Source organism: Vicia villosa, unplaced genomic scaffold, assembly GCF_029867415.1.
Source record: "Vicia villosa cultivar HV-30 ecotype Madison, WI unplaced genomic scaffold, Vvil1.0 ctg.000358F_1_1, whole genome shotgun sequence".
In the NCBI taxonomy this organism is placed as follows: domain Eukaryota; kingdom Viridiplantae; phylum Streptophyta; class Magnoliopsida; order Fabales; family Fabaceae; genus Vicia; species Vicia villosa.
Genome location: NW_026705161.1, coordinates 628,027 through 641,979, shown reverse-complemented (window position 1 = coordinate 641,979; position 13,953 = coordinate 628,027). Strand labels below are relative to the sequence as shown.

At 33.5% G+C, this 13,953-nt stretch overlaps 1 protein-coding gene across 1 annotated transcript; it reads left to right on the top strand.

The window, feature by feature from the left end:
- The first annotated feature begins 9,344 nt into the window (after positions 1-9,344).
- LOC131627302 (sm-like protein LSM8) lies at positions 9,345-12,790 on the top strand. Its single transcript, XM_058898141.1, has 6 exons — positions 9,345-9,500; positions 10,854-10,951; positions 11,477-11,517; positions 11,619-11,693; positions 11,858-11,910; positions 12,011-12,790. The coding sequence occupies exons 2-6, from the start codon at positions 10,915-10,917 to the stop codon at positions 12,099-12,101; spliced, it is 297 nt and encodes a 98-aa protein (XP_058754124.1). The 5' UTR covers positions 9,345-9,500; positions 10,854-10,914; the 3' UTR covers positions 12,102-12,790.
- The last annotated feature ends 1,163 nt before the right edge of the window (positions 12,791-13,953 follow it).

The window sequence follows — 13,953 nt, the reverse complement described above, 5'->3', positions numbered from 1 at the left end:
AGATCTTAGGTTCGGGAGTTAGTTATGCAAGGGGAAGGTATTGGCACCTCTCACCTCTGTAGTACTCTACATGAACCTCTTTGAAAATATATTATTGTTATTATTATTATAAACTGTTTTTGTTTAAATAGAGTGGGATGGTGAGAAAAGAAATTTTAAAAGTGTGTTCGGCAAGACATTGCATCTTGTGCCTACATACCCTTTAAGTGCAATAGGAAAGTCGGAGCATTTGCAGTTCCCCTTAAAAGGAAAATAAAGAGCCAAGTTGCAAAATATTCTTTAGTGTTGAGCTTTACCAATACTCAATGGGTTTTTAAAATATAAAGCTTTAACAATGCTTAACAAGTTTTAAAAGGTGCCAAGTTTTATCAATACAAGGAAAAAGGGTGATTTAAAAGAGGTTAAGCTTTAACAATACAAAACCAAGGTTGATTTAAAAGAGGTTGAGCTTTAACAATACAAAACCATTTTTAAAATAGGGAGAAGGTGCTAAGCTTTAACAATACTAAGGACAAAGTTAAAGAGGAGGAAAAAAGAGTGAGTACCTTGACAATATGAGTTAATATCATTCCCATTCCTTTGGATTTTTAGCATCAATGAGGGATCATATGTCTCAAGCAAGCCTGTCAAGTGGTGTGTGAGACATGGTATATGTATAATGGACACAATCAAGAATGAGTATAAACAAAGATATCAATGTATAAACTCAAGTACGAAAGGGTGTTATGAATAAAAGGGATAACATACCTTAATATCATATCATGTATGTATGAGTATGATGTGATGATGGATGGATATCTCATGCATATAGGACTAGTAGACAATGTATGTATGTGTGTGTGTGTACACACACACAAAGATAATAACATAACCAAAGTATAAAGTACAAGATGTAAATCAACAAACATATATGTTCAAGTAGATAAACAAAAAAGATCATGACAATCAAGTTTATGTTCACATGATATTGCATTGAAATCAAATGATTAAAGGATCATAAGATTAGGTTTTGGTATATGTACACTAACTTAATCAATTTCTAAGCCAAATAGAACCCTAAGTGAAAAAAAAATTGGGATCATGGTATAACTACATAAGAAGCTAGGTTTAATCCTAAAATAATCACCCAAGTTTAATTAAAACATTTGGTGAAGGCGTCATTTGAAAAGAATTAATTTAAAGGCCTTAAAAAGGCATAAAAACATCATTTTTTTTATTTAATTAAAAAAGGATTAAATAACTATTACTTTTGGATTTTAAAAATATATTTACAAAATATGTCACATAAATGAAGAGTGCAAACAAAAAATCAAGTGAAAATGAGTTTTTTTTTATTAGTTAAAAATTAGGGTAAAGTTTGATAAGAAAATAAAGAAAAATAGTGATAAAAAATAATGTTTTGTTAGCCGAAGAGTTTGAACCCACGCCCTTAAGGTGACTGGTTTAAACGCTCACCACTGGGCTAAGCGCCCATGGTGATAGAATAATGGGCTCAGAAAAACAAATATGAAACAGGATAGAAATATATGAAAATAAATAATAACACAAAAGTCTGGGGCGAGGGGATTCAAACCCCGAACTTTGGGCACAAGGAGACAAAGGGCGCATTTTCTACCACTCGGGTGGCTGTACATCCAATATAAAACATGCTTCCAATTATATATATATATATATATATATATATATATATATATATATATATATATATATATATATATATATATATATATATATATATATATATATATATATATATATATATATATATATATATATATATTAAAACAAGTTCAAAAACTCAAATTTTAACTTCATCTTCAACCTTGGTTCGACTGGATTTCTGGAATTCAAATCCCCATCAATTCTCAACCATTTCAAATACTCTTAACATGAAAGTCACTCAGTTTTCTCAGACGAATTCAACCATAGGCATATCATGAGTTTATTTAACCTATAACTCTTTAATTTTTCAGAAAATCAGATGAACCCTAAAACTTCAAAATGAAATTAAATGATCCATAGCAACAATAAATGACAACAAAGTTGGGGGTTTTAATCCTCACATGATTCTAAACAAGATAGAATCAAGCTTTATTCAAAATGGTACAAATATAAGAGAGTTTGAGTTTAAAAAAACTTACCTCTGAAGTGAGAATCGAATTTTGGATTTGAGCACTTCTGGAAGTGTTGCGATGATCTGAATAGCTTCACTGAACTCCCAGGAAGCATTTGCAATGCCTATTTTGGTTTGAATGTGCCTCAATCTCTCTGAACAACTCAAGTTGTAGAGCTGAAAATGCATTTGGGAGAGGTTGAGGGAGGTGTTACACTTGGTGCTTGATGCTTACAAAAGTGTCTGCAAGCTCTTTGGAAGGTGTTTGAATGATTTTTTTACAATAAACTTGCAAGGATAGAGGAATTAAAAAGTTTGGGTTTGAGAGCTTGCAACAATGGTGTTCTTGTGCAAATTCTGGTGTGTGGTGCTCTAAGGCTTACCTCTCTATAGAGGTTTCAAATGGCTCAAGTAACTTCTAGAATTCTGTCTTGGTTCAACTTGGAAGCTGGTTTGATCATTTGGTTTCTCCAATCTCCAAAAAAAATGTGGCTTGCTTCTTTGGGAAGAAAAGAGGGATTTTAGGGATTTGTCATGCTTTTATGACTTTTGGAGATTTCTTCTGAGCTTTAGAGATTATGTAAACTGATTAAAATCAAAGTGCATACTTAAATGAAGGGTTGTTGGCATAAAGCTTGCTTTTATCAAACTGGTTATGGAGCTTTTTGGAAATTCATCCCAAAATGGTATCGCAAGTTGGATAAAGCCTATAATCTTTGTGTAATGCATTAAGGATCTATGTAATTGCTCAATTATGTTGAGATTTGCAAGGTATAGGACCTGTAAAGTGAGATCTTTGTGGTATATATGGCTTGATTTTGGACATAACTTTGAACATGAAATGGTCCTGTAAACAACTTCCATGGTGTCTTTTTCTTTAATTCGAAACTCACGGCTGACACATGCTATGGAGGAGTTCTTTTACTTTTTAGAAAGACCTAAAAATCCTCTACAACTTTTATGTTTGGTGTTTTCTCAAATTCCCAAAGGATCTTGATGGAAATTGGCCTCAAAGTTGCTTATTTTTAAACAAATCTGCCTTCATGAAATTTTTCTAAGTGTTTGAAAAAGTTAACAACTTATGGCTTCATAACTTGAAATCCTTTCATTTTTGGAAAAATCTTCACATGGACAAAGTTATAGATCATGACTTCAATTGAGGCTTTGGAGCACGAAAAATGGTTACTTATTTAAGAAATTATGAACTTTCAAAGTTAAGCATAAAGCATGTATTTTTTCATCAAAAAGTCAAAACCCTAATCTTTGACTTTTGATTCCTTGATTGATTTTCTTATTTTTCCTGATCAAATGATTTTAATGACCTCATATTCATGATTTGAATCTTCAAAAGTTCATGGTTGACCAAATTTCTCAAAAGTCAAAGGTGATCTTGGACTGTTGACTTTTTCCAAATGAATTGCATTCTTCCAAGTATCAATTGAATCAGTATATTATAGCCAAATTAATATTATGAGTGGATTATAATAAGGCATTGGAGATCTTTAAATCATGTTTTGAGCTATAAGACCTTGCCTTGATCAAAAGTCAACTTCCTAGAGAATTAGGTCAAAAACCCTAATTGTGTACTAAATGAATTTGAAAGTTATTGATTTTGATTTGAATCACACTTGGGATTGGATATTGATGAGGGGAATCACTTGAGCATATTAGAAATCTTGAGCTCCTTTGTGAGTCTTAAAACCCTAATTTTCTTGAGCTCTTTGATCAGTCACCTACCTTGTGAAACAAGGAACAAGCAAACATAATTTTCTTTGTATATTATGGTTAGTAAATGATGCATGAATGAATGATGATAATGATGATCACACTCTTTGAGATTCAATGCAAATGAGGTGGATATCAAGGTCAAAAATTGGGGTACAACATAGGTATACACTTCATTGATACTGATCATCAATGGGTTGATATATTTACCAAGCCTCTTACCATAGAAATATTTAATTTCATTAAAAATAATCTGAACATGCATTTTGTAAAAGATTAGTGCTTGCTTCTTAATGAAGAAACAGAGTCTGATGATGATCAGTAGGTAATGTGGTCAGAAGCTCTGAATTAGCTTCTGATGAATAGTAGCCTCTGAAGCATCTCAGCCTTTGGTACTTAAAATATGGTTTGTTGCCTCTTATATACTAATGCTTAAATTTATATGTTTCCATTGTGGTTAAGAATTATGTTGGCACTTGTCTAACTAAATCTTACAATAGTGAAATGTTTGAATTAACCTTGGGAATTATCAATTTATTCTAGTAAAATAAAATCATGTCTTGCAGACTCTATGTCATCATCATTTTCCTTGTGTTTTTAAAAATGTTTTCAAAACTCACTCTTTCCACACACGGCTAAAATGGTTGAAAAAATTCTCTATCAAACTCGGGTGACTCACTCAAAGGATATTATTGGCAGGAGATTCATAAACAAAAGCTTTAAGAAAAGGATTTGCAATTATTATTAAAGAGGAAACCAATAAAAAAATTAGATGCATTCTCAAGATAACTGATTCAATAAATTAAAGGATTAAGGCCTTCTGCACTGGTCTTTATGCCATCCTCCTAATCTGAGGAAATTTACTCAGTCATCATGAGCATCTGAATCAAATTCAAATTCTTCAGCCATATCCTTCCTCTTCTTCTTGAGATTCCTCTTCTTCAACACTGAAGTTATTCCCTCCCGTGATGTTCCAGCGGTTGTGGGAGTCTGAGCTCTATCATCTTCAGTAGAGCTAATCTTATCCTTCTTTTCCTGCTTTTTCATGATCTTGCTAATTTCTTTTGAGAAATCTCTCCTCAAATTCTTATCTGACTTGCTCATAATGATTGAAAAGAGGAAAGCTAAAATAATATATCTTTAAAGATATCAAATTGTGATGATAACAACAAATGTTTAAAGATGACAACTGAAAGTTTAATGATAACTAAAGTCAAGCATAAGCGGTTAAGGATGAAACCAAACTATTAGGGTTAGGTAATGGAACGGATTCCCTCCTGATGGCAATCAAATGGATTCTAACTCAAGCCTCATCTCAAGTAAACTCAATTAAGTGTCTACAAAAAAGGAACATCTGACAAGTCTTAAAGTATATGAAAGTTGTGAAAGCCTACCTCGACGCGTCTGAGTGAACATATTGTAAAGCATAAAGGTATTCTCGTAAAAGTACAAGGTTAAATCACACACACATAAGCTTGTTTTCAAAATTATTTTTCTCAAGAAAACATTTTGAAAAATTCCTTGAAGTCATGTCAGATGGGTTGAGAAGCAGTCAAAATAGCTCTGGGTAAAGTTTTGTCTTTGGCAATCGATTGACACATTAACCTAATTGATTGGCTCGGTTCAAAATTGATCCCTAAGAGATTAGGATAACATCTTAATAATGGGTAACGACAAAATATATTTCTTTTCCTTTTTGAGCGTTATAATCAATTAACTTAGGGTAACCAATCGATTGGAAAGTCTTAAAAACCCTTAAAATCATTTCCTTTTAAGTGTCAATCTCTAGCTTATAAATAGAGGTCGATTTTCACTCATTTTCATCATCCATAAACTTGAATTTATTTCTCACCCCACACTATCTCTGGAAATTTTCTTTGTTTACTTTTTCTCACTAAAAGTTTAGCTGGAGTGATTTTTGAGAAAGTTCTTTTGTGAGTGAGGAAATTGTAATTCTAGAAGGGTAATTTGTAAGTTCACCAAGGAATTTTTATTTTTACCTTGGTTGAATATTTTATCCATTTAGGGATTATTTTTTTGGGTTTGTAGCTAAACCCATAAAAAGCTTAGGTTTGGGGAATTGTGCGATCAAGTCCCTGATTAGGTTAAGATTATCCCACTATTAAAATCTCATAGGTTCTTGGTTAGCTCGTGATAAAACCAATATTAGGTTCAAGCTTAGCCCGATATTAAAAGCTTGGTTGGTTTGAGATTAGCCTGTTATAAAATCTCCCCGTTATTGGTTAGCTCATGGTAAAACCAAGGTTTAGGTTCAAGAACTCATTCCGATGTTAAAAGCTCCCAAGGATTTTTGAGAAGCTTTAAGACTAATAGCTCTGAGGTTCTTGTGGAAAGAGGACTAATAGCTTCAATCCACCATTTGAAAGGAAGACTCAAGGCTCCACTCCTAGTTTAATGTTTGGTTGGAAGTTGGCCATAAACTTTATTTTCCTTGTATAAGGGGGGTCGTGAGTTATACCTACTAAAAGGTCTCAAATTTATTGAATACTCTCAAGAATAATTCTTGAGGAGGGGATTAGGTCTTTTTTTCTTTTGACCAAACCTCTATAATTTCTAGTGTCCTCTCTCTTCCCTTAACTTTTTATATCCCTGCATTTTATCTTTCGCATTTTTATTTTTCTGCTACATAAACTCAAAACTTTTCTAAAATGTTTTCTAACTCTGATTTTAATCCGAAAATTTTTTCATAACCAAATTTTTTTTAAACACACAATTCACCACCTTCTAGAGTGTGGAGTCACATATCCAGCATAAGTTAACAAATTTCAAAAAAATAAATCTTAGTATAGAAGTCGTTGAATTTCAGACAAGTAAGTTATGTTAAACCTTGAGAGAGAGTAATATAAAATATTACCTATGCTAACTCTGATTCCCAGTAACGCCATCATTTAAAAACTGCAGATGAAGTAAAAGGTTAGGAGTGTGACTTGGACCTCATAATATTTCTCATGGACTAACTTAATAACAATGTCAAACTAAGAATCTAACCTTTAGATAGAAGATCGAGAATGTTGGTGAGTAGTGTTTTCGGGCATTCCAATGTGTTAAAGTGTTTAGAATGATCAATTATTGATAGAAAATGTTGTAGATGTTCTAGAGGAGATGATAAGATAAAGACCTGATATGATAAATAGTCAAATAAGAATATGATATGATAGTGGTAAGATAGACACTTATCTAGCGCTGAAAAATGGGTCAGACTAAATTTTAATAGCCCAAAAAGAAATCAAGTCAGGCCACTCCAACCTATTTATATGTGTTGGTCCACCGGACCAAAACAAGCTGGTCAAGCTATTCCATTTTCCAGTTCTACACTTATTTTATCAGGCATTTAGTTCATGGGCATTACTTCTCCCTCCTTACGTGATGGAGAAGTACCCTACAAAAAATTGAAAATGCCCCTGCAAATCCAGAAGTATATTTTTGAATGCACCCATTTACACCAAATTCATGCGTTAATGAGCCACGCCTATCTTTTTTTCCATAAATCAGTCTGAATATGCACTTTTGTATTCATCCTATATGCACCTCATTCATTCCTAACTGTGACACCTTCATTTTACCATGATTTAGTCCAGAGATGCATCTCTGTAGTAAAATACGAATATACATTTTTGTATTCACCCTTTAGGCAGTAAATTTTGATAATTTTCTTTAGAATTACACTAATATAATAGACCATGTATTATACACTTCCATCTTAATAATTTGTATCAATTAAACCATATAATGATATAATATGAAAAATACTATATATAAGATGATGAAAATGTCATTGCAATAATTCATAATACTATCAAAATAATAAAATACAAACAATAATATGATATCATAATTCCTAATACAAACATTATCCTAGTGAGTATATTAGACCTTTTTGTTTCTTCACTACCTCTGATACTGCAATATTGTTCCTGCCTCTGATAGGATGACATCTACAATTGCGCTTCCAAAAGTCCTTTTCAAAAAGTCTCCTAAGTGTATACACGTTCGCGCAAGATATATATAACATGACGACATATAGGCAACATATCAATGACATGATATACCATAACTTGTCCCTCCTCTAATATCTCTTGATGTGTTGGCCTAGGTGGCGCTCTCTCTCTCTCTCTCTCTACATCTTGTATCATATATATGGCCGTGACACTCTAAAATACCATTCAATGTATTCTTTGAAAATCAAATTCTAAAACTATACAGAAATGCATTTCCGTACTCCTTAAAAATCAAATTTTAAAATCATCTGGGAGTGTATTTTCGTATTAACCTACAACTCAGAAAATATGCAAATGACAGAAGTGCATGAAAACCAAAAAGACTTAAAATGTGTTGCATATTTATACCACCTAATAAACACATTGCTCAATTATACTACCTATATATTGATGTACATTACACAACCTAATGCTCAGTTTTTACAAATGCATATATAGAAAACAAATGTGAAAATTTTGGATTAAAAAACTTATCCAATGTGTAATTGATGTTGAACATTTCAATTGATTGGATGTTCAGAGTAAAAACTTAAAAGTGGCTTGAGAGAGTTTGAGAGAATTTACTGGAAATGAGGAAAGGGAATGATCTCATACTTTTTTTATTAAAAACTCGTTTAAAGGTGTATTTTTGTAAGTTATACGGAGATGCATTTTAATATATTTTTTTTCAAAAATTAAGATAATACTCATTTACGAACGAATTAAGAGTGGACTGGGGTGTGACTGAAAGGAATTTTTTTTTATTTCAATGATAGTTTTGTTTTCCATAAGGGTGTGAGAAAGAATACTTAAGGTGGAAAAAATAATTTCCTTATTTCTCACATGATAATAAACATTACTATAGTATGTTGTTTTAAATGTTTGATATAGTCACCCACTCATAGAGGTGGCAAAATGGGCGGTCCGACCCCACCCGCCCCGCCTTATGCCCGCCAAAAAACGAGCGGGGCGGGCATGCCCGCCAAGTAAAATGGGCATCAAAATCATGCCCACCCCGCCAAGATGGCGGGTTGGCGGACGGTGGGCTTACCCGCCTATTTTTATTTATATTTTTTTAATAGATTAATATGCTTTTTTTACCTTTTAATTAAACTTTTCACTTATTTTTTAAAACAATTTTTTAACAAATTTACTCTAAAAAATATTACATATATTTATAAATAAATGTATAAAATAAACCATCAAAAATTGCAATTACTATAATTAACTAAAAAAAGAGTGACTTTTGGAGGAGGAGCGGGTTTTGGCGAGCGGCGGGCTTTGGCGGGGCGGGTATGGCGGGCGGCGGGTTTTGGCGGGGCGGGCTTTGACGAGCTGCGAGCCTAAAATCCCAACCCAACCCGCCATTTTTTAGCGGGTGCGCGGGCGGCCCGGCTGGCCCCGGCCCGTTTTGCCACCCCTACCACTCATAGCAAAATTTTGTTATAAAAAATAATTTTATTTTATATTTTAGATAAATTTTATTAATATGCATTGGGTAAAAAAAACACCCTAGGCCGTTATACAAAGTGCCCTAAAAGTTAATAGAGGCCACTTCAAAATTCATTTTACCCAATTCAAAGCCAAAATCCCCCACCTCCTTCTCGTCTCTTGGTGGTGACAACAACCACTGTCTTCCGTCACGCTCTCCTTCATATCCAAAGGTACATATTTTCTCTCCGTTTTTCTCCCCAATTCCTTTTATTCATTTCCGTTTCGTTTCTATTACTTACTCTACTTTTCAAATTTGCATCGTGATTATACTATTCTTGCTGCTAATTGTTTTCTCCTGCGCTAAGCTGTCAGTCTGGTATTGTATTAGCATACTTGTTTGTATAGAGGTATTTTGAATGGCATCATTAAGGTGAATATAGGGAAAGTGGTTAACTTTGTTTGTGCAAGGAAATCACCAAATATTAATACTTTTGATAATATCTTGATTTTGAATGACAACATTGCATCACACTTAATCTCCAAGGGAATGTCAAAATCAGGCAAGGCTAACCACCGGGGCAGAAGTAACAGCCACTTTAAGCATTTGTAGCAGCCTTATTTCATAGAAATCCCTACGTTTTTGTTAACTCAATCACTGGTTTTGCAATTTTACTGTAATTTCCAATGAGCTTTTTATAATATTTGGTCAGCCCCTAAAATCCATGCACGCGTTTTACATTTTTTAGAGTAGGCCAATTTAATAACACTATTCACCTTGTTCGGATCCACAACCACTCCTTGATGTGAAATTATATGACTAAGATATTCCACATTCTTTTGACCAAAGGCACATCTTTGGTCATTTGCCTCAAATTGATGTTGTTGTAGTTCAAGTAGGCCCGATAATAGTTGCAAGTCATCCTTCTGTTTCTTGGGCAAACTACTAACATTCATCTCCATGGTAACAGACCAAAAAGAAACTGTCAGAAAAGAATCCTCAGTCACAACCCTTTGCAAAGTAGAAGGAATCCCAACACTATTGTGAGCCTGTAAACTTTCCACTACACTTTGGTCTTCTCCTGGTTACAGCCCACCATCAACACATCTCCCTCTATTGGGTTGGGCCTAACCAAACTCCTATTCAACTGGGAGATTTCAATGAGTTGGAGAAAAAGGTCTACAGTTTAAACTCTAGTTACTAACGTAATATACCAACAACTAACATTTGCTTATAAAAAACTGAGTTTTTTACCCTATCGATTGCATAGCTATTAACAAGAGGCAAATTATTTTCTAGTTTTGTATGGGTTAGCATTCTTGTAGTTTGAACAATAATCATTCAAGCAGGGTTTTTCTCAGTCTGATTATGAGAGTTTTCTGTCTTTTTTTATTGAGGCGTCGGTATCCCAGCAACTATACTATCGTGAAATTGCAAAACCCTACTAACCAAGTTTAATCCTTGATTGATTTTGTGAATCATATTATTTGCTGCTCTTTTATGAATATATACATTTTTACTTTGTTTGGCATTTATCTGCATTTAGTTATATAATGTTTGGATTTGATATTGAGCCCTTTTACAGTTGTGATAGAAGTTTGACAATCAACTAAGCCAGTTAGCCAGTCAGTAACTATCTCTGCAAGATGTCGGCTGGACCTGGACTAGAATCCCTCGTCGATCGTAAGTGATATGTAACATGTTTCCTGTTTTTGTATGATGCTAAATATTTTTCTTCTTAGTTACCTATTATTACTGAGAAATGCTAGCATCAAACCCTCTAACTCACCCTTTTAACACACACCAATAATATTAATAAACGCTATTTTAGTTTTTGAAATACACCTGAGTTGGCCATATGCCATGGTCAATTACGAACTAGTTTTATTAATTTGATCCCTTGAAAATTCAAACACCTAATATCTTAGCTAATATATCCCTTCTCAATGTATTGAATACACAACTTTTGCAAAAACTTACTTTTTTAGACTTGTTAGACATCGCTCTTAGGTAATTCATTATAAAAACTTACTTTTTTAGACTTGATAGACATTGCTCTTAGGTAATTCATTACAAAAACATACTTTTTTAGACTTGATAGACATTGCTCTTAGGTAATTCATTAGAATATGCCGAGATTTAAATATTATGTGTTTAAGAGATGGTTATCAATGTTTACTTTCACTAAAGCGTTTATTACTTTGGCAGAGACAATATCAGTCATTACAAATGATGGACGGAATATAGTGGTAAGCCTTGTGTACTCTGCATGAAATTAACTCTTGATTGCTTGTAATTTTAAACTGCCCAACACTGTTTTAACTTCTAATTATGATGCTTTCCTATTAAGGGTGTCCTAAAAGGCTTTGACCAGGCGACAAATATAATTCTTGATGAGTCTCATGAACGAGTTTATTCTACTAAGGTATGAATAAATGATATTCTGCATTTGTTTAAAATTTGATTATTCATGACTTTGGTGACATAATGTTTGCTCATTTTATCGGATTCTTTCTTGTGAGTTATATTTTGGCGTTGCTCGTTTTACATGTCTTCTTTTTGTCGCCTCATTCTTCTTTCTAATGACAGGAAGGTGTCCAGCAGCTTGTTCTAGGTTTATACATCATTAGGGGTGACAACATGTATGCCGGTTTCTTCAATATATTTTCAACTTTATCTGTTTTAGACTCTATATACCCGCATTTTAGAACCCTAATAACCGTTTTGATTTGGATTTTGCAGAAGTGTTGTTGGTGAACTGGATGAGGATCTAGATTCCAACCTAGATTTGTCCAAGCTTAGAGCCCATCCCTTGAAGCCCGTCATCCACTGAAGCCAACTTATGTTAGTTGTTAGGGCTTAGGAGTTGCTTGCTTGTATCGAACTCATGACCTTCGAGGGTGAGGAAAGATCACATCTCTATTATATGTAAAAGTCATGAATTTATTAACACATTTCGTTAGCATCAGTTTTGACAGATAGCATCAACAATTTACTCACGAAGGAAAACGTAAATTAGTGTGCTTCTCGTGTTATAAACACTATCTGTAAAAGTATTGAGGAGTGAGGTATTGCATGTTTGAATTGAACCTATAGTCCAACATATCAAATATTTTGCCAATTTATATGTTCTCAGCAATTTTGATAAATAATCATGAATGGGTTTTTCAAACAATGATGTAGCGATTACAATTTTCCTGTTATGTACTTGAAAAACTCCCAACATTGCATTGGGATGCAGGATGAAGTGGAATTATCAGGGACCATACTGGTGGATGAGGGGTTTGGCTTGGATGAGTGGTCATACAAAATTTATGGTTCAACTTGGACCTTTTTGAATGACTTATTGGTGTGTTGGAGGGATTAATCATTGCTAGGCCTGAGAAGTTTGCTCGAGATTGAATTGCAATTGGATTCAGAAGCTGTGGATAGTTGCAATGCGAAACTTTCCAAGGTTCATTATTGTGAAAACTGTATAATATATCTAGTATAAAAAAAATGTACAAACACTATAGAGGAAACACTATATATTAGAGGGATACTCTTTCCACCTTCGTGTTGCCTCTCATATCTGAAAATTTAAAAATTCCTCAAGCGTCCGGAGATACATATCCGAACGCATTCAAAATCACATATCTTTTCTTTTTTAAATTGTATCCCATTGTTTTTTAAAAATAGTCTGAAGATGTATTTCTAGATCATATTTGGGTGTATCAGGAGATGCATCTCCGAAATACTCTCTTAACTCAATTTATGGAGTTTGTTATTCACGCAAATAATTTGAGTAACAACTCAGTGATATTTTTAGAGTTGTATGTCCGGACATGTCCAGCGAAAAAGTTGATAAAACACCACATTGCATGATTTTCTTCTTTGTGCTAAAGCAAGTAACCATTACAAACCCCTTGAAAATTTTTATCTCATTTTCAATCAACTTTTCAACACCAAAACATCTTTCTTGTATTTCATCACTTCAAAGGGAGCAAAACATGCTGGAATTGCACTCACAAGACTATGTTTTGTTGATAATGGTGTGACGAAGGGTGATAAATCAAACATAAGACTATGTTTTGTTGATAATGGTGTGACGAATGGGTGATAAATCAAACATATTTATCATGACCGAGTAGACAGTGGTCTAAGAGAGATTCATGAAAGTTAATGATGTCATAAAATTGCACATCAAAGAGCAACTTATGAAGATTGCATATCTAGAAACAACATATTTGAAACCACCGTCAGAACCGATTAAAATAAAATGTAACCGCTAAAGAGGTAAAATCGACTAAAAGTGACAACACCATGAGACAATCTCCATCATATTTTGAACATGTTAACTCATATTTTCTGAATTCTTCGACTCCAAATTCCCAAAATGTTTTCAAGGGTGCGCGCATTAGTAAACCATCTCCTCCACCGCTATTACCAAAAATTAAATTCATTGGAGAGATGTCGCTTTTTATGTACAAATGCATCAAGCGGATTGTAAGTCACAATATGGTTTATGGAGAGATTTCTTATTATAGGGTATGCATTGATTTAACACGATATGGTTTCTCATAAACATTCTTTCCACTTCGGAGTAAGTCGCCTCATAATCCATCCAAACAAATCATGAGTATTGGTTGGTTATAGAAAAAACAATATTTTGTTCAAGTTTATTTGGAACTGGGATGTCCTATACC